Genomic DNA, 24,293 nt, shown 5'->3' on the forward strand with positions numbered 1-24,293 from the left:
GCTACAACAAACCTAATCAAGTCACGTGCTGTAAATGGTAGACCTTCCAGTGCCAGTGGCTCAAAACTAACGTCGAAACAGCGGTGAACCCATAGATGCAAACAATCCAAAAAGATCATGACAACTGCTAGGAAAGCATTATTGGAGGCTTAATTTTGATGCAGGACTCCGTTCCCGCTTGTTTGGTGATGCGGAAGTGCGGTTGGGCCCCTGGACTGGTTCTGGGTGCTATGCTGGTTCCCATCTTGAGGCGATTCTAAGTCGCCTTATTTTCTTTGTTATCCTGTGCTCCACATTAGCTATGGGTGGGAGCTAGAGTAGCGGCTGTAATCAACCGAAAAACTAGCCTCGTATACGCAAAATGGTGATAGGTACATGCAGCATATGCAGATGGCCGTCCGTCTATACATAATTCTAGTCACATTGAAACGTGATAGCCGGGGCTTCTGTGATGATAAAAACTCCGTTGCTAGAAATTACCTTTCTTTCTTTCTTTCTTCCTTTCTTTCTTCGACTTCTTTTTGTTACCGAATTTTCTCTTCCTTCTCCTGTTACGATTTATGGCCTCCAAGTGCTATTTAACTTTCGTAGTTAAGAGGAGTGCTTGGCTTGTCGCCGGATACTTCGGAAACCCGAAGCTCCTGTCTAAGCTCAAAGAATCTTATGTAAAAGCAAAGCCTAGGCCTCTAACTAGATGTTACTACTTTCATCTGATGTAATTAGAGGACATGGCAAGTTGCGCTAAAACGTGGACACAGCTTTCGACAAAGTCGAACCGGTTCCAGTTTGTTAGAGCAGTGTAGTAACCAACATTGCGCAACGAAAAACGCCATACATCTGAGATCTTATTAAGAGCACGAGCCTGTAGTCGAGCCGTATTGTGCCTCTTGGCTTTCCTCCATGATCAAACTGTGACGTTTCAAAGGCAAGCTTTGGGATAGGACAATGATGAAACTAAACTAAAGCACTACCTGGTCTCACCAGGGTGCCACGACTAAGGGTTAGGGCTTGATTTAGCCTCCTTCTAAGCAGCTTGGTTAGAAAATGGGGGCGGTTCCATCTAGAGCATTGGTAGGACCCACATTGAGTGTATCACAAATTCTCGACGTGCCGTGCTCCATTGTGTGTGTTGATGGATATTTGCACGCCACTTTATTGGTCGAATTATTATTCATGAATTCTGCTATCCGATTCTAATCTTCAGCCACGCTGTTCCCTTTCTTGTAACCTGCTTTATCAGGGCTGCCACCCAACGCGGCAATCATGCATAACACATGCTGAATGCCGCTTCCGCTAGCCGCACACACCCGTTGTTTAGGTGGGTCTGGCGATTTATGGCTTTTAATACTTCTAGATCTTGGCAGAGAAGCCTAGAGAAAGCTAAACGACAGCAATTGTTTCACGGGATAAAACGCACGCACACACACACGTGCTTGTTACTTGTTGCGACTCATTTGATTTTTCCTGGATGGATGGGTAGAGGAATGAAACAGCTAGAATTTGCTTTGACGCTCATCAATAATCTGCTTGACTTTGTTTGGAAACTAGTGATCCCAACAGCCACCCGTCTACCAGCCCCTGAAATCACATCCGTTATTCCGTTATTCGGCTTGACTTTTGTTTGACGAGCTAAACTATAACGGCACCAAGCTGTGAGGATCTAGGAAGATGTTTAAGCTACTTTCCTGCTGCCAAGGCCTTGGCTACACTATTAGCTTCCCCTTGCACATAGCACCATTAGATATCAGTTTTCTCTCCTCTTTTCCTTTTCTGACCAAGTAGGTACAAGTGGAAATACATGTACGTTTTGCGCGCACCTACAAAGAGAGACAATGTGATCGATCAGGGTACCCGTACGCATCATGCCTGTCCTTTCTCCTTGCCTCCCATTTGGCACATCTGTTGGACAAGGTGGACACAACTCAGTGTTTGACCGAGTACAAACAAAGGCTCCACGTATCGGCTACTAGCTCTATTCGTGTCAGTTGGTCTGACTTACCTTGATCCCGCGGAACTTCTTTTAGTCAAGTCTTGCCTAAACAAAGACCCAGCCATGATTCAACTTTCTTTTGTTCAATGGGTGGGCTTGTCATTGTTGTGCCTGTTAGTGCGGGCATTATAAAAAGCTGGCATATGAATAAAAAGGAAAATATTTTTCTCCCAATCAGGCAATATCTTGTATGCTGGGTGACTGGGCCTCCCTCCATCATGACACTTCAAACCCTTGGAGGTAGAGGTACATGGAACCCCCGCGAAATCTTGCTTATTCTTCTTCTAGTGCGAGAAACTAGATGAGGAAAGAGCCCCATGCACCCCTAGACCGGAAAGGACGATTTCTTCTTTTGTCGGGTACTTGCCTCGCAACAACGCCTTCCTATTTATTCAAGAAACTTTGATTGTTTGGTGGTATATCTTGGTATATCCCCTTGTATCTTTGTATCGGTACACTTTATGTTTGTATTTTATATTTTGTGTGCTTTCCCTCCTTCCTACTTCTCTTTCCTTCTCTTTCTTTGCTTGCTTTTTTTTTCATTTTACCCTTCCACAAAGTCTCTTGTTATCGTGACTTTGCCTTTCGTTTCTTTGATCGTCAAGCTACACTAGTCACAAGGCATAGGCAACTTACGCACTTATACGACGACCCACCACTTTAATATCGAGATCCCTAGTTCCCTATATTAATCTCAATCTACGATACTTGCTGCCTTGGATACAGGCTATCCAAGCTTGCTCTCTCCATTCTCCATCGTTTCTGCTCAGTCAAAACCAATTGCCTATTCTTTGATAGATAGTCTTGGAAGGTTGTGTGCTTCCATTTATCAGAGCTTCACGAATTGCGCATTGTTTTCTTTTCGTTTCTGCAACACTTGAGTCTAGCCGGCTACCATTCTATGTTCTTTTGTCGCGCCTTTTCATGACCATTATCGAACGTTTCAGACACCCCGTCGATCATTCCAAACTACATTTTCGTTGTTCATCTGCTTGCCCCGCCGCACTTCACTTGGTGATATAATTCATGTCTGCTTTGACCTACTATTCGGAAGCTATAATATCGTCTCTATAGTTAGACGCCTGTCCTTTTTCGACCACCTTTATCTAGATCAGCCCAAGCACCACTTGTACGACCTAGACATGCCGGCAGCTCTAGAGGCTAAGTTAGCCGCCTTCAGTCCACAAGAGCTAGCTGCTTTTATGGACGAATACAATGGCGGGCCCTTGTTCAGCGTCACCGTCGCCTTTCTGACTATCTCGTGGATTTCTATTCTACTGAGAACATACGTTCGAGTTTTCTTGACTAGAAGCTTTCTTCTCGATGATTGCTTCATGCTAGCTGCCCAGTTTGTCTATACAACGTCTAGCATCTTCATCATACTAGGAATCAAGTATGGCATAGGAAAGCACAACGTTGCCTTGGAAGTCAAAGACATGACCCATGCTCTTATGGTATGGTATTCGCATCCCTTTCGCCGCCGTCTTTCATTTACTAAATTTTTCTGTACCTGCAGTTCCAAGTCCTTACTACTGAGACCTACGTCCTGAACATGATGTTGCTCAAGTTCAGCATCGGAATCTTCCTCCTGAGACTCTCTATGCGGAAAGTCTATACATACACTATCTGGATTAGCCTTATTGTGGTTACGATATGGAGTGTTGTCATCCTATTCTTCAACATTCTGCAATGCAATCCCATCCAGAGCCAGTGGGATATCACCATTGAGCACCGCAAGTGTATAGACAGTAACCAGGTTGTAAATGCTGCATACTCTGTCAGTGCTATGACTATTGTGACAGATTGGTTATATGTAAGCCTCAATCCGAGCATATCAAGCTAGCGCTGAGCACTGAGCTAACTATACAACAAGGCTATTCTTCCGGTTCCTATGCTTTGGGATGTGAAAATGAACACGCAAACAAAGGTTACCGTTATCCTTGTCCTAGGATTGGGTGTTTTGTAAGTAATTATTATTACCGTGGCCATTTTTTAGATTTTTCATGATTTTAACCATCTCCATAGCGCTTCTGTTGCTACCATCATTCGCTTCCAGTATCTAGTCACCATAAACGATCAAGCAGATGTTTTATGTAGGTTTAATCACCCCGAAGAGACGTTACGTAAGCTAACTTGTATATTATATTAGACGCCGCTACAAACGCGTTGATATGGACTATGGTTGAGCCTGCTGTTGCTACCACTGCCTCTTGCTTGTCTACTATTCGCCCATTGCTTCGCAAACTCCGGATCAGAGGTTTCGAGACAACTGAAGGCGCTAATTCCATGACTGGCGGTAGGGGACCCCGATCTGGTCAATCTCGCTCAAAACATTACAGCGAAATCCGGCCGGGTGACATTGAGCTTGGCAGTAAGAAAACGGCCACTACTACTATGGTAGCTGGGGCTACTGAGACTAGATCGTCTTCATCCTCTGAAACACAAGTCTTTCCTCCTAAGACCACACCATTACCGTCTGCCTACATCCCAGACAAGCATTCTACATCCTCAAGAACTCCTCCGCCACGGAAATCCAGCGACCCCAATTTCTTTGCGGGTAACCAGATTCTTCATACTACCCGTATCGAAATACAATCCCAATCGATTGGTGTCAGCGCTAGTGCTGAATCTAAACCAAGCCCATCTGAGCCTCGCAGCCAGCTCTCCGATCTTTCTACAACTGTTTCTAATAACAGTATGCGACCATCACAACATACCTCTAGGGTGGATCGTGGAGATAACCAATCTCTACATGAGCTGGATATCCGCCCACATCAAAATAGGGGCCCTCTTGGATCACATCCACATGCCATGTTTTGAGAGATTTTTGTATTATCCAAGGTGTGGAGCGGGAAGAGTGCTGCAACAACATTTGTCGATTTATTAATTGCTTTTAATTTTCTGTTCGAGCCGACGATACTGAGTCCGACTGGGAGAAAACTGGGACGGGAAGGGGCTTATTGGGTTTGGATGGGTGGCGTTTGTGGTTTTTTCCCTTCTTTCTTCTGGAACATCTCAGAGATGTCTTGTTGTCCATTTCATTTTTCTTTTGTTCATTTTATTTCTTTCTCATACCCCTTCTTCTGCTATCTTAATTAGATGTCACTTGCCTCGATGCTAGAAGAGCTTCGTACTAGCTCTCCATTAATGCAACATAAAAGCCATCATACATCATGTCATTGTCATTGTCGTTCCTACTGATCAGCCCATAAGACTTGTTTCTCATAATCAAGATTCACCGCTTTTAACACCCAATGTTGAAATAGTTAATTGCCTTTCTATTTTTAATGTCCTTAAAACGCCAAACTATGCAAGCTAATGGGAATATTCCTGCTCTATATGTACACACAGCAGATGCCAAACAATATTAGGCTATAAGAAGGGTGCCCCATTGGATTTATCTGTTGTCCCGTCCTGGATCCACAGCCCTTTATTCCGTCGGAGCTAGCAAGTCTTCCTCGCTAATCATCCACTCCGACTTGTCCTCGTACTTGGGTGCTAGAATAAATTGGCCCATGACCTTGCCTAGACCCACGGCCGACCCATCATTTTGGGACGCCTCATCTGGGGCACGGCCAGGGCCCGAGCCGTGCCTCTTCTCATCAGAGTACTCAACCAGAACGGCGGAAGTGACAAAGTCGCGCTTTAGTGCTGGGCGCATCTCATAGGTGATGCCACCCCAATTCATCTCTACACGGCCCGACTTGCGCACTACCATCTGGCCAACAAAACCGCTCTGGTTGTCAATCGTGGCTGTGTTGGCTTCAGCATCCGAGACGTTGTCATCTTCACCCTCAGGACTAGCACTGCTAACTTCAATGGGTTCGCTGGTCGGTGACTCGACAAACATCCCATCTGACTCAGGCTTAATCCGTACCTTTTTAACGGGGCGCAAGGGCGGCATAACTAGCGGGAATTGAAATAGATAAACTCGGCCTTCACGAGCGATGCCCTTTTCCGCAATCTTTTCCTCGTTGGTTTCTTCGTCGTTTTCGTCTTCATATTCATCGCGGATCTTAATATACGAGAATTCGTTGCGCATGAGCCGGAGATCCGCTTCCAATTGCTCTTCTTCAGGGTTGACAGGCAGTTTAGACTTTGGTTTGGCCTTGTTGGTATTTTTGGCAGTGGGATCAACATCCGCATCCACTTCCGTGTCGCCATCCTCAACTTTTTTGCGACCACTGTCAAAGTTTATTTCATTACTGCCAACGTCTTTCACTTGAACCTCTGGTGGAATGGCGGCCTTAGCATTTGATATAGCAGCCTTGAAATCGATCTCCTCATCGGAAGACTCGGCGTTTTTGATTTCTTGTGCTTCCATTTCTGCAGCAGTAGTGACTGTGACTGTCTCTTTCTTGGGCTTTGTGCGGTAGATACCCATGGGAGCCAAACCCGGGAACTTATCCTCTTCATCGTAAAAGTCATATTCGTCCTCCATGTCTGAGTTGTCGGCGCCGGCGGGAACACCAAGCCTATCAGCGTTGATTCTCGGTTCGCGATTCTCAGGTCGGGCGTTTTCTCTTGATATTTTAGACTCTGCACCCCCACGACCTCTACCACGGGCGTCAAAACCTATAGGAAGCATACATAGCGTTAGTTTTCAGATTAATATCCGCGATTTCAGGAGTACATTGACTTGACATACCTCCCCTCTGCCCAAACATCCCAGCCGGGTTTCCTGGTCTTCCTCTCTGACCCATCGCATTGCCTCTGCTTCTTCCGCCCCGGAACCGACCTCTAGGTCGTGCCTTGGCTTCCTCGGCAGCGCGCTCACGCTGCTTTTGGGCTTCTTGTTCAGCGATTGCAGCTCGCTCAGCTTCACTACGGCGCGCATTTTTGGGTTTATATCTTCCACCCCATGCTCCGCGTGAAACTGGGGTTGTGGTAGAAGAGACACCGGGCTCGGTCTTTATGATAGGCATGGAGGATCCAGAGGGAAGGGTAGCTCCGTCGGCTGAAGAGCCACCCTCGGCAGAAGGTGCCGCTGATGGGGCTGTTAGAGAGGCTCCCCGTCCATAGCCAGCCCTGCCTCTACGGCCAGTAGGAGCAGTGCCTCTGTTCATTGCGATATTTGTATATTATATGGATAGTGTGGGTAAAATGAAAAGAGATGGGGTGATTATAATTCTCATAAGTTGTACTGAGAGATTCTTTGCCCAAAATTTGTTGAGGTGACGCTCGTAGCATCTGGAGACTAAAGATGAAGATTATCTCTAGCAAGGCTGAAAAAAATAGGTCCAAAAAATAATTTAGAGATGCCCCACCATCAGAAGGATTCGCCAATACCGTCATAACCCCCAATGGCATAACCCTTATCTTGGCTGCCGAACGACAGGTCGCTTCTTGATGATAAAAACGCCAAAGACTAACAGCTAACGCTACTTCATTTGTTGTTAAAAAAAAACCCAACTTGTGGTTTTCCTTACGTCTGCGACTCTACTGTAGACCATAGGTCGCATTCTCTCCAAACATCTCCTGTATTGTGCCCTCCCTTGTAATCATAGACAACAACCAATTCTTGGCACTATTTACATCCTTGCCACCAAATTTGATGATGATGCAACCGCGCAAGTGAGCAGCAGACCATGTTAGTCCAGTCTGCTTTTCAACATCAAGCCTATTGAGCCGCCACGCAAGCTCCTCGGAAGTGTCTTTGGATGGCGCCTCGTCTCCCCATGTTCGTGCTCCTATGCGCGGCATAGCTTCGAATTCTTTCATAAAGAAGGTGCCGAGTTTGTGAATACGAGAGCCTCTAAGGATGAGGGTACCAAAAACACCGATCGACTGCATGGTGTCTTTAAGCGGGACGCCAGATAACCGATCTTCTCTTGCATCTAGAATGACAGTATCTCGCACTAGCAGGCGGTTCGTTTCTCCGGACAGCCACACCTCGTTTGTTCCCGTCCACTTGGTAAAGTCCCAATCTTCGCCGAGGGAAACACGACCTTGGCTAACCCAATCTAGTATGCATACATCAGAAGTAGTGTCGATAGTGAATATTTGCGTCTGCTCATATATGCTTGATGCATAGGGCTGTACAGGATCTGGTAGCAAGCAAAGACAGGCGTCTCTTTTAACGGAGACATGAAACGTTTGGCAGGTAATCTTGTCCGGTCTATCAGAGCCAAACACCTTTGTGTAGCCCTGAGTCAAAAGACACAGCCGAGCGTCTTCGCGGATAAGCATGTCAATTTTGGTCTTATCTCCTCCGACGAGACCTCCACCATAGGATAGAATAAATATAGTGGCGCTTTTCTGTCCCATAAATGGCGAAGGTGATATCATTTTGAGTGGGTATCTAAAGCTCATGACCTCAATCGTGGTGATGCCCTCTGGGACCCGTCTTGCGACGATGCATCCTTCCCCGGGAGTTTTGATAGATTTTGGGAATGGTGAGCTCATAATGTGAAGCAGGGTGAAAGAGGTCACAAGGAAGAATGTTGCTTGTTCCTTACTGGATGTATTTTATTAAAAAATAAATATGTTCAGCTCCTTGTTGAAGATAGCTCAAATTCTTTGGCACATTTACTATATTATTTGGCGCATTAGGGTTAGGGTTACAACATGCGATGAGATCCTTTGGTGAAACGCAACGTCGCGAAAATGCAAGATCCACTATTTATGGCTACAAACGCGCCCTGGCCTCTTTCCTACTTCGTCCCTCTTTGACTCTTAGCTGAAGCTGGAAAGGTGGAAGGAAGCTGCGATTTGACCATCATCACCAGCACAACTTTTTATTCTCACCCTTTGGCTAGAATCGTGGATCTATTGCCACATAGATTCATTGCAGCTAGCGCACGTCGAACACTGCCAATTTGCCGCGACGTTTCCAGGCTTACTTTCCTTTTTTACTAGTGTCTAGAGACCTAGACCGCGAAATCACGATAAAAAGAGGCGAAAACATCTCCTTGGCGCGACAGCTCTGATCATTAACATGGAAAGCAACGGTGGGTCGCCTGCTCCCGATGGCGATCAGGTCACGCGTCGCTCTAAACGTGTTGTGAACCCGCCGGCGACCTTTCAGACCGAATCTTCTCAAGCAACAAAGCGCAAGCGTGATGGAGGCGACGAAGATCATGGCATGGTCGACGACGACGACGAGCTTAGCGAGTTAAGCGAACTTGACGACGATGACGAGTCAGAAGAAGAAAGCGACGAAGACGCCGATGCCTATGTATCTGAAAAGAAATCTAAGAAAAAGACGGCGCGTCGTAGAAAACCAGCCGTGAAACGAGTCAAAACCACCAACGGCCAAAACGGCTTGTCATCTTTGCCTACCAGACCAAAGAAGGCAGTACGCACAACTAACATTGTCGTGGACGAGGGGTTTTCCGCTCCCGAGGGATCTCTCTTTTGTAAGTTGCCTGCTTTTTGAATTAAGCTGGTAGCCTCTAACTGTATGCACATAGACAACATCTTCGAGAGCTCAACAGCCGTCGATGAGATTGCAGAGCAATGGCTGAGCCAATACAAGGAAAATGGCGATGCTGCGACTACAGAGCTTGTCAACTTCGTCCTGCAATGCGCTGGATGCAATATTCCCATCGACGAGGACGACATTCGCGATGAGGAAAACTGCCAAAATCGCTTGACTGATATTCAGTCCACACATCAAGACGTGAGCAATGACCTAAGGCGCATTAATACCCACCCTTACTAATATTTGCTCCCTGCAGAAATCCATCGTCGACTACCCTCTCATTGCCAAAGGCAAAGGTGGCGGCAAGCCCTTCCGAGACCTCCTCTTTGGCTTTTTCAACTCCCTTATCAACCTCCTCCACTCGACTGAAATTCTCTACGAAGACAACAATCTAGTCAACACTCTCTACACATGGGTCGCAACCTTGTCTTCTTCTACCCTTAGACCATTCCGCCATACAGCGACCACAGTGGCCCTCATGTTTCAAACTGGGCTCGTCAGTGTCGTTGACGTACTTGACAAGCGAACCGCTACCCTGGAAATGCAGCTTGAATCTGCCAGAAAAAGCCGTAATAAGTCCAGAATCGCCGAGGTTCGGCGTGCCTTAGACGATGCCACGAATAATCGCAGCATTTGTCAGGACAGAATTTCGGCTTTTTTCGAGACGGTTTTTGTTCACAGATACCGTGATGTCGACCCCAAAATTAGAACTGACTGTGTCGAGGCTCTTGGAACCTGGATCTGGAGTCTCCCATCTACTTTCCTTCAGCCTGAGTATCTACGGTATCTTGGCTGGATGTTGTCGGATGTCACAAACAATACTAGACAGGAAGTTTTGCGCCAGCTCTCCCGCATCTTCAAAAGGGATGCCCAAAAAGTCGGTCATTTCATTGAGCGCTTCCGTGGCCGTATTGTCGAAATAGCTACTCGCGATTCTGAGGCATCTGTGCGAGTCTCAGCTATATTTGTCACCGAGGTACTTCGTGCAGCTGGGATGCTCGAGCCCAATGACGTAGACGAGATTGGAAGGATGATCTTTGATTTGGAGCCTCGAGTCCGTAAGGCTGTTATTTCATTCTTCATGGCATGCGTCAACGAAATGAACGAGAATATGGTTGAACGGGCTGGCGGCGCCGATGCTGTACAGGAAGCGTTTGGATCCATCGAAGACGACGACTTTAGTTCTCCTCAAGAAGGCTGGCTTACTATCAAGAGTCTCGCTGAGCTTCTATCAAGCTACGATCTATCCATTCAAGAATCCGAAAACCCATTCGTTAAACGCACTGTTACAGATATTATGACGAAGAGCGAGGACGCCGACGCTCGTATTTCTTTAGCTGCCCAGGCCCTTCTCGAAAAGATGCCTGAGGTTCGCAATTGGGAAATGATTGCTGGATATCTCCTATACGATCACTCGACAAGCTCCAAATTCAAGCGGTCTAAGTCGAATATCTCAACTGAGCAACTCATAAAAAGTCTTGTCGCCCCAAGACCAGAGGAGGAGGTTGTCTTGCTAGAGGTTCTCGGAGCTTCTGCCAAGGTTAGTCTCAATCAAAATAACAACCTAGTAGCCCAGGGTAAAAAGTTGAGCAAACTTGAGATTACTGAGCTTCATGACAACACGGCGCTGCAATTGGCTGCTGTTATTCGCCGACTACTAAATAAATACGGAGGAGATGCTAGCGCTGCGGCTTCAGTGATGAAGCTGGAACATATGCTAGACCTAAACATATTTTCTCATCTACACCAAGAGTCTACAGCTTATGAAAAGCTGCTTGATGAAATTTGCACTCAGTTCAATCGTCACAACAACCGAGAGGTCCTAGTTGAGGCGGCCATCGCATTGCTTCATGCACGCTCCCACGACGAACTAGAGGAAATGGTAGATGTTAAACTAGCAACCCTTTGGGACGAGGCTATTGATACCCTTCGGAGCTTCGATAAGAACTACGAACTAGGTACAAGAGGCAATATTGAGATTTCGCAACTGTCTGATCTTGGCACCGTCCTTCTCAAGATTGGCCTGCTCTCCAAAATCTCAGATTGTTGCACTTTACTCGAGGCTGAGGGGCGGGATGTTAGCTCTAGCGACCCTGCTATCAGTATCCTTGCCAATGTCGTGCACAGAGGACAGTACGACCAAGCTGACGCTAATATTGATGATGCTGAGGACGAGGCCGTTGGCCTTGCAATTGAGGCCTCGCTTTTCTACTTCATGTGGAAAGTCAAGTCAATGCAGCAGATGATTCAGTCTGGTGCTGGTGTTTCTGATAAGATCGTTGACTACGTCTCAAACATTCAGGATAAATTTTGGACTCACTTGGTTGAAACGTTTTCCACTCGCGCCTTCAATGATGATCTTCAGCTACTTGCCGCTGGTACTGTATGCGATCTCCATGTTCTCATGGGATCGCTGCGTCCCTACATTGAACAGGCGACTGCCTCTGGCTCCGTACCTAATATCGATGGCGTGGTATCCCTTGTGCGTCCGATTGAGCCTGGTCTTGTGAAGGAGTTCATATTTGTTCTGGACGGCGCTGAAAAAATATACGCCAAGCGTGCTAGAAAGACTCTCAACGACCCTGCTGAAGACGAGGACCCAATGGACGAAGACGATGAAGACGAAGATGAAGACGAAGATCGAGACCAGAGTCTGACGAAGCTGGAAAGAATGGCGCTTGAACTACAAGCCGAGAAGAACCTCTGTGAACTTGCTGGAAAGTACGTGCTTGCTATCAGTGCCAAACTCCTCGACTTTGTGGGTGACTCTGCCGGAAAGCTGCATCGCCGCCTACAGCGCAACCAGAACAACCTCGGGCCCAACTACAAGGAGGTCATCTCCTACCTAGACGAGGCCAAGATTGCCGAGGCCTTGAATGGCCGACGTAAAGCACCACGGAAAGCTAGTGCTGTTCCTGCCAAATATTCAGCCATTGGATTAAATGGTGCTTCTACCAATGGCAATCAGGGCTTCAAGAGCGCTACCCTAGTTGAAAATGACTCGGACTCTGACTTGTCGGATATTGCTGACCCAGACGCGGATGATTCACCTGAGGGCCTCCGTCGACGAGAGCTCTTGGATGATGATATTGAGGATGAGCCTGAGGCCGATAGGTCAACTCCTATGCAGAAGATGACGGTTGATGATGATATCCTAGGAGATTGAGAAAGGCTAAGCACGAAAATATGTGTATTTGCTGAGTTTAGAGGGGTCATTAGTCAGGGTTAGTGTGCTTGAGAGACCGGGTTGGTGTTACGGAGCACTCGTATTTTTTCTTTTGATATCTGCTTTTTCTTTGTTGTCTGTTTTTGTTTCATGGGACGGGTCGGTTATTAGGAGGCAAGATTCCCTTGTAATGTTGCTTTGAAACAGGCGTGCTTCTGGGGTTTCATTTCTTCTATTTGATGTACGCGCATGTTTTTTGTTTCTTCTATTGCTTTTTGTATTGATGGTGATGATTGATTAAAATATTATATTGTCCTTAACTACTGTGGAAACAGTATAGTATTTCAGAATATGGCTGTTGTGGGAGAAATGGAATAAGGGCTTCATTATATCACTTACACCGCGAGTCCCCGACTAATCGTCCCGAAGCCTTGTGCCAAACATCATGTACTGTCGTGTGTACTTGCTCCTGTCGTCTGCATTGGCGTCCCGTGGGTTTCTAGTTGGTAGCACGACCCCGTATTGTTGGATGCAACATTTGAAGGCTTTGGGCTTGAGAGCACACCGCGCTGGTTTGGCACTGCCGTTTTTTCTTGACACTGAAGAAGATTGTTCGCCATCTGATGAGTGGTGAGGCATTGCATCGTTGCGTTGAGCTCCTTTCACCTTATTGAGTAGACCTTTTTTGTTGGTCTCCTCGGCTCTTTTGACCTCTTCGAGCCTATCCCATAAGTAGAACATTTTGTGCTTGAGCTTTGCTAAGGCATCGTCATTTTTGCGGAGACTGGATATTTATTAGCACATATGAGAGGTAGCGGCACAATCACGTTGGGTGGCGAAGGGGGCTTACTTTACAGCCTCCATATCGAGGAGATATTGAGCCGAATCATTGTTAACATTGACCCAAACAAAAGGAGGTGTCCCCGTCTGGGCTGAGACCATGGCATCTTGGAGTTTGAGGCTGAAGCCCCATTCCCAGGATTCAGACATGAGGTTCGAATCGAAAGGAATTTCTGACTCGCTTTCTTCGTCGTCGCATAACAATAGTGGCTGGCCATCTTTTTCGGCAAGCCTTGGTTGGGTAAAATCGCGAATATCGGGAGGCTGAAAATCAACAATTCGAACAAAAGCAAGGTACTTCGCCAAGTTGAATGGACAGTTAATCTTCACAGACTCCCCATCAACTATAGCGTCATATGAGACTATTCGCAGCATCTCGGCAACAGAAGAGACATAAGAAGTGTGTGTTTCACAAACAACTTATGAATGTAAAAACGGTTCTTGTGAGTGAGGGGTCTTCATAACAAAGAAGAGGAAGTTATATAAGATGTGAGCATACCTTGGGGTGCCATGTCTTCAGGCAGCTTTCTCTGTATATCTAGTTCTTCCTGAGCTTTAATCTTGGCCTCTTTAGCTTTTCGGCGGTCTCTACCATTGCGCTTTTGCTTGGAAGGCGGGGGTGCTGGAGGTTTATTATTGTCTTTTGCCTCAGTTAGTTGGACAGGAGGGGGGGATTGTTGAGTAGAAGATGCCTTTGGAGTTGATTGGCTTTTGTTTCGCAAAAAGTTGTTGCGGCGACGGGCTGCGGCGTATAAATGAGATTCCTTGTCACTGAACTCAGTCTCAACGACCGCTTTCTTAACGCAAACATCATGGGTAAAGTTTGTAGTCTCGTGTATTGCTCCTTGAGGGGTATAAGCGCCATGAAAGCCAATCTTGACATTATGGAGGTGAAACCACTGGGATACTTTTGGCTCTTGGGACAAAAATTCATCCATGTGAGCCCCATAAAGAGTGACCTTGAGAAGCATTTCTGCCGGTAGCTGAGTAGTACGACAAGGCGGCGCGGCGTTGTCACCATTCATGTCGCCCAAGTAGTTTAGTTCATCGCCACAAGTACCATTACTATATGCCAACATCGAGTTACTAGAGTAATCAGTGACCCAAAGATGCATCTTGTTGCCAACCTGCATAGGTTCATGCACAAGCTGAACAAGTATATTGTACCAATTCTCTGGAGCGATATCTTTGATAAGGGAGAACTTTTTGTTAGAGGCTGAAGCATTTTTACAAATGACCACTGTTTCCCCATCCTCTGCGCTATCCGGCTTAGCGGTCTCGTTGAAGACAGATGTCAATACATCAAGCGTGGCTTGGGTGGGTTTTACTCCCCTTCTGCCGGACTTATTGAGATAGAACACGGGTGTAGTTTCTGGCGACAGAGAATTGATGTCTAGGGGGTCATAGTAGACTATTTCGGTAGAACTGGAGCTTAGCAAAGACTGGCCATCTCGCCGTTGAACCTATATTTTAGGAGTTAGCATAATGTTCACGACATAGTACAGTAAGCTTAGTTTAAATACCTTAGCATTGATAATAACGGCACCGCACCCTACGTATGACTTCTGGGGCATTGCTTTTTCATCCCGATGGAAAAGATGGAACTCTAGCTCCTGGCCGTTGTTATCGCGTAACCGAAGCATAGACCTCCATTCTATTACCGTGCAAGACCTGTCAGTTTTGGCTTTGTTGTATGATAATGAGAGACTACGAGAACATACCGCCATTTCGAGTTTGCGTGTTGCCCCTATATTCAACAACAACACCTACGGTGCTAACGAACCTGCCCAAAAGGTTCGGATCAGAGCAGATGTCGTTCAAGCCGCGTAGTGGTGCCTGCATCGCGATGATAGAGGAGGTTGTGTATTAGAGAATTTGGGACTTGGGGAATAGCCGGAGTGAGAGAGGGTATCTAGTGATGGTTATACGTGGCCCTCAGAAGAAACTCTATAACTGAAGCAGAAAAAAGCAAGCATTAAAAACTAGCAGGAAACTCAAGCGGATGGTTGCTGTCTGCTCGTTCCTCAGTATTGATGACAACAACGCGCAAGCCTTACTGATGCAATGGTAAGAACGTGGGAATAATATGATGCGTGCGCGCTGACACGTGATCCGGAGCCATGTATAAACCATGCACAAATATGTTCAAGCTACGGTCTGCTGCATAAATCTAGGCTGCATAAAGGTGGGGAAACAGTTTTTCTTTTTGGCGGGGAAACAAAAAATCGCCTTTATTTCTTATGAATAGTGATTAGTGAGAACTCCTAGAGCAACATTGCGGCTTGTTGGTCTAGGCCCCGTTTTTTTGGCGTGGTTGCTCTGCCAGTCCGAGACTAGTGACTTTCTTGTGTTGTATTTTTCAAAATTTTGTCTCTGGCTGTATACATAACATGTACATACACAATAAGTACACCTTTTTATATTTCCTCTATCTCCTTCTGTATCTCCCCACCCGCTCTGCAGCCTTCCAAGTTTGTGCCTCCACCCTTTCCCCTAAAATAACCCTCGCATTTTTTTCTGCCACATTGACTAAATTTCATCATCATTCTCAGTCACGATCGGCTGTTGTTTGAAGACAAAAAAAAGAGTCTTGAGCATTTCCATCATCCCCCCATCATCTTCTTATCAGTTTGATTCTTGATTCTCCTTCTTGACTCCCCTTTCTTCTTCTCGCTCACAGCTAGCTGGCCACCCCCCGTTTGTGTGTGTGTCCTTTCTTCCCCCACTCAACCCCTTGCTGGCCAGCTCCCAGTCGGCCTAGGAATTTGCTGTATCCTATCAAACTCCTGTCCAAGCTCGGCTCTTTTAAAACTTTCTTTTTCTTTCTCCATCAACCATTCTCCCTTTTCCTCTACCACAACCAAAAAAAAATACCATCGCATCCGCAACAATGGCCGACCGCTATATCCCCGAGCACCGCCGCAATCAGTTCAAGGCCAAGAATGCCTTTAAGCCCGACGAGCTGCGTCGTCGCCGTGAGGAGCAGCAGGTTGAGATTCGCAAGAACAAGCGCGAGGAAAACTTGGCAAAGCGACGAGGCCTTGGTCCTGGCCCCGGCCATGGTGCCTCTTTGGGTGCCGCTCCTGACAGTGACGATGAGACCACCCCTACGGAGTCCCAGGTAAGAAAATTTCTGTTTTGCCCTCCCTTTCCATCACCGTTATGTTTCGCTTTCGTTTCTTTCGATATCCCCTACATCCTCTTCATTGCAACAATATTGTCAATTCATCGTCTCTCTTGTTTGTCGGGTCTGTGTTGTGCTACTGGAGGGGAGATGAGGGGCCATTTTTTTTCAACCTTGTTTCTATGACGACCCCACATACTGCAACCCTTCTATGCTGCTTGTGTCGGTAAATCTTCAGCTGGGCCATCTCGGTCAGAGCAGGAGAAATATCTGAATGTCGTTATTATTCTGAGCCTTGTCTTGTTGGCTTTTTCTCTCTTTCGTTTACCAGACTTGATTTCCTCTTGTCTGAATCATGTTGAAACCTCGTTGTCTAGGGGGGGGCTTGTCATTTTTTACCCCTCCACCTTGGTCACTTTTCATCCCGCTTTGGCTCATGCTGAACAGTAACCTGTGCCCGACTAGATAGCTCAGATGGGCTCTCTTTGCTTTGATTTTGCTAACAATGGAACTTTTTATATAGCTGAGCGAGGACCTACCTCAAATGGTTGCTGGCGTCTTTTCCGAACAGATCGACCAGCAGATTCAAGCCACTACTAAGTTCCGTAAGCTTCTATCTAAAGAGCGTAACCCGCCTATTGAGGAAGTTATCAAGACTGGTGTTGTTTCTCGCTTCGTTGAATTCCTGCGCTCCCCCCATACCTTGGTTCAATTTGAGGCTGCCTGGGCTCTGACCAACATTGCTTCCGGCTCTGCTACGCAAACCCAGGTTGTCATTGAAGCCGGTGCTGTACCCATTTTTGTTGAGTTGTTGGCCAGTTTGGAACCCGATGTCCGCGAGCAAGCTGTATGGGCTCTTGGTAACATCGCTGGTGACAGCCCCAAGTGCCGTGATTATGTGCTAAGCTGTGGTGCCCTGAGGCCCCTACTTGCTCTTCTGGGGGATAGCCGGAAACTGAGTATGCTGCGCAATGCTACTTGGACTCTCAGCAACTTTTGCCGTGGCAAGTCCCCCCAGCCTGAGTGGCCCGCTGTAAGTCAACTCTTTCCTTCCTATTATTGGCTACAAGATCAGAAACGAATGTGTAGGGCTAACTATTTTTACATTGATAGATTTCTCCTGCTCTCCCCGTCTTAGCCAAACTCGTCTACTCGCTTGATGACGAAGTTCTTATCGATGCTTGCTGGGCTATCTCATACTTGTCTGATGGCTCTAATGATAAGATTCAGGCTGTCTTAGAGGCTGGTATCCCTCGCCGTTTAGTCGAGCTCCTCACTCACGCTTCGACCTCGGTCCAGACCCCCGCGTTGCGCTCTGTTGGCAACATTGTCACCGGCGACGATGTGCAGACTCAGATTATCATCAATTGCGGCGCTCTGCCTTCGCTGCTTTCGCTGCTATCTTCTACTAAGGACGGTATTCGTAAGGAGGCTTGTTGGACTATTTCAAACATTACTGCTGGTAACTCCACTCAGATTCAGTCTGTAATTGACGCCAACATTATTCCTCCGCTCGTTCATCTTCTGCAGAATGGCGATCTGAAAACCCGCAAGGAGGCTTGCTGGGCTATTAGCAACGCTACCTCCGGCGGTCTACAGAAGCCTGAGCAGATCCGGTACCTTGTGTCACAGGGTTGCATCCGCCCCCTTTGTGACTTGCTGGCTTGCCCTGATAACAAGATCATTCAGGTGGCTCTTGATGGCCTTGAGAACATCCTGAAAGTTGGCGATCTTGATAAGCAGGCTGCTGGTACGGGCCCTGAGTCTATTAACCGCTACGCCCTATTCATCGAAGAATGCGGTGGTATGGAAAAGATCCATGATTGCCAGAACAACGCCAACGAGGAGATTTACATGAAGGCCTACAACATCATCGAGAAGTATTTCTCCGACGAGGACGAGAACGCTGATGAGGCTGGCGCTCCTCAGGCTACTGGTGCCAATGGTACTTTTGGTTTCGGCACCACTGACCAGCAGAGTGGTGGCTTCAACTTTGCCAGTACTGGCGATTCTATGGACATGTAAAGTGTCTTGTTAATGACTACTTAAATGTAATAAGGTAGCGCCTCGGTCGCGATACCTGGGCTTTGAAGTGTATACTCGTTTCTGTTTTGGATCAGAATATGTACTGCTTCTGGCTCTTGTCCCTGGCGTTATTTGTGTTGCATATCTATTCCATTTTCTTCCCCCTTCTCGTTTTGTCTCCCGTGGCGGCCCACGTCATAGGTCATGCCACACAATACACCATGTGTTGGCATTACTCTGTGTCACAGCCTTTTAAAGCGAGCTGTCTGGCTAGTCTGCCTCTCAAAAGCTTTGAGAGACAGGGGTACTAGTAGTGGTTTTGCTTAGCCATGATTTACATTCGCCCTTTTACGTCTGAATGTTACGAAATTCATCTTCTGTCCGCTAGCCCATTGTCACAACACCTAAAACTAATTACATGTCTTTCTTGGCCTCAACATCTTCTACGGTCTCGACACATTTTGTGTGGAGTGTTGCGATCGTTTTGTTTCATCTTGTGCCAAATGCCTTTTTTACTTTCGATTGATATTTCTCGTTTCTATTTTGCGCTCGCTACTTGACTACGTCTATACGATGCACCGCTATTCCCGGTTTTTTTGATCCGTGTACCAAGCATAGATCGTGCTATTAGTAGCTGTCCTTGTACGTGGTTATTTCATATAAGATGGCGAATTGCAACATTCTTATCTTATTCCTCGAGATCGGCTGGAAACAGACGCTTTTCCTCTATGCGTATATGTGCTGATTCTAGAAAGTGAAGAAGGGGCCGCTGCCTTGTCGATACTACGCCATATGGCGAGTTTTTCCCTTCAACCGCTATTCTGCCACTCACCACCAAGGGAATGGGGACTGCCAACCTAACGGCGTGCAGTCATGTTGAGGGAGAGTAACAAACAACTCGAGAGCTACCGATACAAAAGTATAAGCGAAAAGACAGGCCTGACTTGGTGTAAGAGATGAGACGAACGGGTGACTGGCAAAACGAACTAGAAGATTAGGCTGACTGTTCGTCCTACTAGTGTAGACACGTGGGCAGGCTGAGAGGAAGAAAGGAAGAGATGTTTGGCGTTAATCTGTCATTATGACGTGTGTGTTTTTATTGTTTGTTCCGTTTTATATTTTTGTTATTACTCGGGGACCCGGCGCAGGTTCAAGGGCGGCGTTGGCCAAGTGGCTGGCTGGCTGTTTGTTTACCCGACAAGGCTCTCGGGAGTCTTGGAAGGCTGCTTTTCTTTTTTGCTCGTGTTCATCATTACCCCCACAAGTTGATTTCATTCCTTTGTTTCCTCCCCCATCACACCTGTCCTTCACATTACAAGATCGATGCTTTGTTTTTCTGTCCACAATTCATTCTCGCCATCATATAACACACTTTTATGCCTTCCCATTCTATGTCTCAATAAAAACAAAATCAAAGATCAACTTATATATCAGTCGAGATTGCGCGATTTGATACTTATATAGGGCTTATAGATATTTGTTTGCGCAATTTCTCATTCATCAAGCGTCTAAGCCGTCCAGCTCAATCAGATGGACGACGGTTTGGATGATTTTGCTGGCTGAGACATCCTCCCGTGGATTTTCAATTTTCCGGGCAACCACCGAATCAATTAGGGATCGTAAGCGGGCCACTAGAACACCGATTCTTGCCCAACCCTGTAAATACAGCCAGTCGTTGACGATGAGACCACGGCCTAGGGTGTCGAGAGCCAACGTGCCGGCAAATAGTAGTAGAGTATACGCATTAAAAGCTAGTAAATAGTTAGAAAGGCAATTACAATGTGTGTGTGTGTGCTGATAGGAAAGGGATTAGGAGCTTACGAGTAAGATCTCGGATAAATACTTTGGACGTAGATATCATCGTAAAATAACTGACGAAGGCCGCACGACCTGAGAAGCTCTGACTATCGAAAAGCGCTGATGATGGGTGCACAAATACACGGCCTTGGTCCTTGGTGAAGTACTTGATCAAGCGAGCCTCGGGATCTACTTCGACAGCGCCTGAGGCTATAGATGCGAATTTCTTGCTTGGCAGCTGTACACGAGCAAGTTGTGGAGAGAAAGCAGATGCAGTCAAAGCTCGCAAAAGCGATGGCGATGCAGTAGATGCTATGTTATGGCGGTCTCCACTGCTATTGCGTGCTAGTAAGCCGGTTTCTACTAGCGCATCGCGGTACTGAGAGCACGTGTTGTCAATATCATTAAGGGTATTGTAAGAGAGGAAGTTTTCATCACAAAAGGCCCGAGTCTGGCGCTGGCCGTATCCCTGCGAAAGCCTCTCTTGCCATGCGCGGAAGGCAGCAAGATCTGTTAGAAGGTCACCATCACCACGCGAGAACGCCATACGTGCGGCTCGTGCTTCGTCACGCTTAGCTTGTGGCGCTACAAAGGGACTGCGTGTGCTAAGAATAGCAGCAATCGCAATGCAGTCATCTAGACAGCCAAAAATGCTGCCATAAACCATTAGTTTGGCGCAGCGTAGGTCAGCGGGAATTATGGACAGCTGGGTGCCTAGGGCTGTCAACTCGTCGCCGTCCATAGCGCCCATTTGCTGAAGTAGCGAGAGCGCGCCTTCAATGGCGGTAGTGCTGGGAGGGGTTGGAGCTCGGGCGAGGAAACTGGAGACGCTCCGAATTCCCATAGCCCGTACGGAAAGACACAGCTGTTCCAACGGCACACGGCAGATTTCAGGGTCCGGCCGGTCGGCCATAGATTCGGCCTCCAACTTGCGGGTATAAAGTTTGTAACACGTTCCTTGCTGCACACGGCCGGCACGACCACGGCGCTGCTTGCAGGCAGCTTTGGAGGCCCAGTTCTCTTCTAATCGACGCATGTTGTTGACCGGGTCGTAGGAGATTTCCTTTACCTTGCCACTATCTAAAACGGCTACAATATCATCGATGGTGATTGAGGTCTCGGCAATGTTGGTGGCAATCACAACCTTACGCTTCTTAGGCGGCGGGCGTTGGAAGACACGCTTCTGCTCTTTAGTCTCAAGCGAGGCGTGGAGTGGCAGGGCGAAGAAAGATGGAAAACGTGCGAGTTCATTACAGACGCGGCTGATTTCGACAACGCCGGGGAGAAAGACTAGGATGCCACCTCGATTTCCATCGCCTAGCTGCCGGTCAATGGCTAAAATAGCTTCTATGATCAGATCGTAGTTGATGCGTGGCCCTAATTTCTGGATGGCCTTGCCAACCAAATTAGAATTTTCAGAGTCATCGCCTTGGTCGTAAGTTTCTAGGAAGCCTGTCATGTGCAAGATCTCATCTAGGTAAATGTCTGTCACAGGATACGTGCGTCCTTCAATATTTACAAGACCAACGCGAAGGTTTTCTCGCTCGAAGTAATCTGAAAAAGAGCGGGCGTCGAGAGTAGCACTCATTAGCACTAGCTTTAATAAACCACGACGAGCAGTAAGCACGGATCGCAGGATAGTTAGCAGGAAATCGGTGTCTAAACTCCGCTCGTGCACCTCGTCAACGACTATATGGCTGACATTGGCTAGTGAAGAGATAACATCTTGGATATCACCACCGGCCACCTGCAGGCGCCTCAATAGTACACCAGTAGTCATAAAAGTAATGCGAGTGTCCTTGCCTCGCTTGGTCTCGCCACGAATAGCATAACCGACTTCGTCACCAACACGAGTGCATCGCTCTTCAGCCACTCGATCAGCCAGCCCTAGAGCTGAAATACGACGCGGCTGTGTGACTAGCATATTGGCATGAATGCCGAGACCTCGGCTGTATAGGTTGTCTAAAATGAACTGCATCGACTGGGTAGACTTTCCGGAACCAGTCTCGCCACTGATGATGGTAACGTCATAATCTTCAACTGTACGTACTAGCTGGTCCTGGATCTTCCAGGCTGGGAGTTCCTGTCGTTTGGCCTCCATTGCCACCCACTGCTTAGACCGCACCCTTTCTAACCATTGATTACGGCTGTGTGGATCTTCACGCCATGAGATGAAGGTTGGTTTGGCCTTATGTCTCTTATTGTAATTCGCAGAATCAGAAAGAACGGGCTTCGTTTCTGAGGCTGCAGATGCTACGGCAGAAATTTCCAAAAGTCGGCCGGGTTTCTCAATAAGGGAGTTAACATGTTCTTGCACCCAGTCAATAACAAAATACATCTTCATTTCCTCGCCCTTAATTTCCTGCTCGATGTAGTCCAAGGATTGTTTAAGTATGGATAGCCGGATATAGGACGGGAGATTGGCTATAACGCCAAGGAGAAGCTTGTTGGGATAATCAGGCGCCCTTTGAAGCTGAAGATAAGCATCGATTTGCGCCTGGCCATTGACGACGGACTGTAGCTTGATCTGAATGGCACTGTCAGAGATGCGCTTGAACTGGTCGGCGTATACTGATTCGATGCTAGCGACTTCGTCTTGCCAGAGCCCCTGAGGCGTTTGGTTCATGTCGAGCTCGATACCGGTTCCCGCATCTACAGGTGGAAAGCCCACGAGCATGTTCTGAAGCGAAGCAGCCGCCGCACTCTCGTCGCCGTTGTTCTCATCATAAGCCTTAAGGCATAGATCTTGAGCATATCCTGGCAATGATAGTCTTTTAATAGCTGCTTCCTTTTTGAGATTGGTCTCGGCTACAGCAATGCCAGCCATGTACTTTTCAGGCAACGCCCATGACGGAAGGTCATCCTCAGGAACGTGTAGCAAAAGCCATTCAAGGCACTCTTCGCGGTCTTTACAGTGCTCCGTGGCTTCTTCGACATGACTAGGGCGGAAACCAATACGGCTCAGCTCCTTGACAATAGAAGCAGCTGCCGTCTTGGGAAGCTTGATGCCGTATGGGTTCCATGTCGAGCCTTGGCGCAACAATGCCTCGATGCTCGTTCGGCTCTTTTTGCCCATTTCGATCCGTGGAGCATTCTTCCACCCTCTCATAGCTAGTGCCTTTTGATCCTCAACTTCTAGGTTTTTACCTCGCAACACAAGACCTGGAACTGCAGATGACTTTTGTTCCTTGGCCTTGGCAGCTTCGATTTCCTTGCGCTTCTTTTCCGCTGAAGCCTTGGCAGCATCACGCTCGCGCTGGGATTTGAATGGATCGGCTTCGTACATCCAGGCTTTGCCCTCCTTGACATCAGCCGTCTTGATGGCCACAAACTCCTTCCAGAGTGACTTGTGGTCGGGGGGTAGAACACTATGGCGATTCTGCATGCTACAAGTACGAAATAGGGCGTATGTTGCGGCACAATGACGGGCTTCAAGCGCAGTTTCACGCAAAATAAGATGTTTGTGAGCAAGCGGCATCTTGAAGGAGTCCAGAGTTGTTATCTCCTGCGTCTTGGTATCCTTAGCACTCAGCGTGACCCAGCCTAGATAGCCGTCAGGGGTTTTCCGTATTTCATAGACTGGCTTCTCCCATTTTTGCTTCTGACAATACTCGTTGAAGAGGTTTACCGGCAGCTTTCCCGTCCATGAAGCACCGCCAATGATTTGCTTCGCTGTCGGCTTCGGCGGCGCAAGAGCCGCTGCGGCCTCTGTTGCTGCAGCTTTTGTGGCTGCCAGAGAGGAGCTTCCTGCGGTGGCATCTTTCTTGGAGTCTTTCTTGCTCTTCTTCGCATTGGCAGCCGGGGGCAAGACTGGGGCTGAGGACGAGGACGAGCCCTGGTTCTTTGAGCCCTTCTTGGCCATTATCACGCTGCCGGTGGGACGGATGAAATGCAACGAGAATCAGGGGGGTGGGGTATAAAGAGACGA

At 47.4% G+C, this 24,293-nt stretch overlaps 7 protein-coding genes across 7 annotated transcripts; 3 read left to right on the top strand and 4 right to left on the bottom strand.

The window, feature by feature from the left end:
- Positions 1–3,132: 3,132 nt before the first annotated feature.
- Positions 3,133–4,810, top strand: HOO65_050546 (uncharacterized protein; the record flags this gene model as incomplete). The annotated part of the gene is made up of 5 exons (XM_071003316.1): positions 3,133–3,444; positions 3,507–3,803; positions 3,864–3,952; positions 4,016–4,083; positions 4,140–4,810. 5 exons carry the CDS (start codon positions 3,133–3,135, stop codon positions 4,808–4,810), a joined length of 1,437 nt encoding a protein of 478 aa, XP_070858605.1.
- Positions 4,811–5,420: 610 nt separating this feature from the next.
- On the bottom strand, positions 5,421–7,056 carry HOO65_050547 (DNA-directed RNA polymerase III; the record flags this gene model as incomplete). Its single annotated transcript, XM_071003323.1, has 2 exons — positions 5,421–6,565; positions 6,639–7,056. The coding sequence occupies 2 exons, from the start codon at positions 7,054–7,056 to the stop codon at positions 5,421–5,423; spliced, it is 1,563 nt and encodes a 520-aa protein (XP_070858606.1).
- A 373-nt stretch (positions 7,057–7,429) lies between these two features.
- Positions 7,430–8,395, bottom strand: HOO65_050548 (urease accessory protein UreD; the record flags this gene model as incomplete). Its single annotated transcript, XM_071000933.1, has 1 exon — positions 7,430–8,395. One exon carries the CDS (start codon positions 8,393–8,395, stop codon positions 7,430–7,432), a length of 966 nt encoding a protein of 321 aa, XP_070858607.1.
- A 532-nt stretch (positions 8,396–8,927) lies between these two features.
- On the top strand, positions 8,928–12,579 carry HOO65_050549 (Cohesin subunit psc3; the record flags this gene model as incomplete). Its single annotated transcript, XM_071003121.1, has 3 exons — positions 8,928–9,348; positions 9,403–9,611; positions 9,670–12,579. 3 exons carry the CDS (start codon positions 8,928–8,930, stop codon positions 12,577–12,579), a joined length of 3,540 nt encoding a protein of 1,179 aa, XP_070858608.1.
- A 414-nt stretch (positions 12,580–12,993) lies between these two features.
- Positions 12,994–15,261, bottom strand: HOO65_050550 (putative telomere-binding alpha subunit central domain-containing protein; the record flags this gene model as incomplete). The annotated part of the gene is made up of 5 exons (XM_071003228.1): positions 12,994–13,363; positions 13,430–13,763; positions 13,919–14,882; positions 14,943–15,073; positions 15,141–15,261. The coding sequence occupies 5 exons, from the start codon at positions 15,259–15,261 to the stop codon at positions 12,994–12,996; spliced, it is 1,920 nt and encodes a 639-aa protein (XP_070858609.1).
- A 1,048-nt stretch (positions 15,262–16,309) lies between these two features.
- HOO65_050551 (ARM repeat-containing protein) lies at positions 16,310–18,568 on the top strand (the record flags this gene model as incomplete). Its single annotated transcript, XM_071003229.1, has 3 exons — positions 16,310–16,540; positions 17,067–17,576; positions 17,657–18,568. 3 exons carry the CDS (start codon positions 16,310–16,312, stop codon positions 18,566–18,568), a joined length of 1,653 nt encoding a protein of 550 aa, XP_070858610.1.
- Positions 18,569–20,068: 1,500 nt separating this feature from the next.
- On the bottom strand, positions 20,069–24,227 carry HOO65_050552 (putative ATP-dependent RNA helicase ucp12; the record flags this gene model as incomplete). The annotated part of the gene is made up of 2 exons (XM_071003099.1): positions 20,069–20,319; positions 20,390–24,227. 2 exons carry the CDS (start codon positions 24,225–24,227, stop codon positions 20,069–20,071), a joined length of 4,089 nt encoding a protein of 1,362 aa, XP_070858611.1.
- Positions 24,228–24,293: the final 66 nt, after the last annotated feature.

Source organism: Ceratocystis lukuohia (assembly GCF_044167205.1).
Source record: "Ceratocystis lukuohia strain C4212 chromosome Unknown Supercontig5_pilon, whole genome shotgun sequence".
Taxonomy (NCBI): domain Eukaryota; kingdom Fungi; phylum Ascomycota; class Sordariomycetes; order Microascales; family Ceratocystidaceae; genus Ceratocystis; species Ceratocystis lukuohia.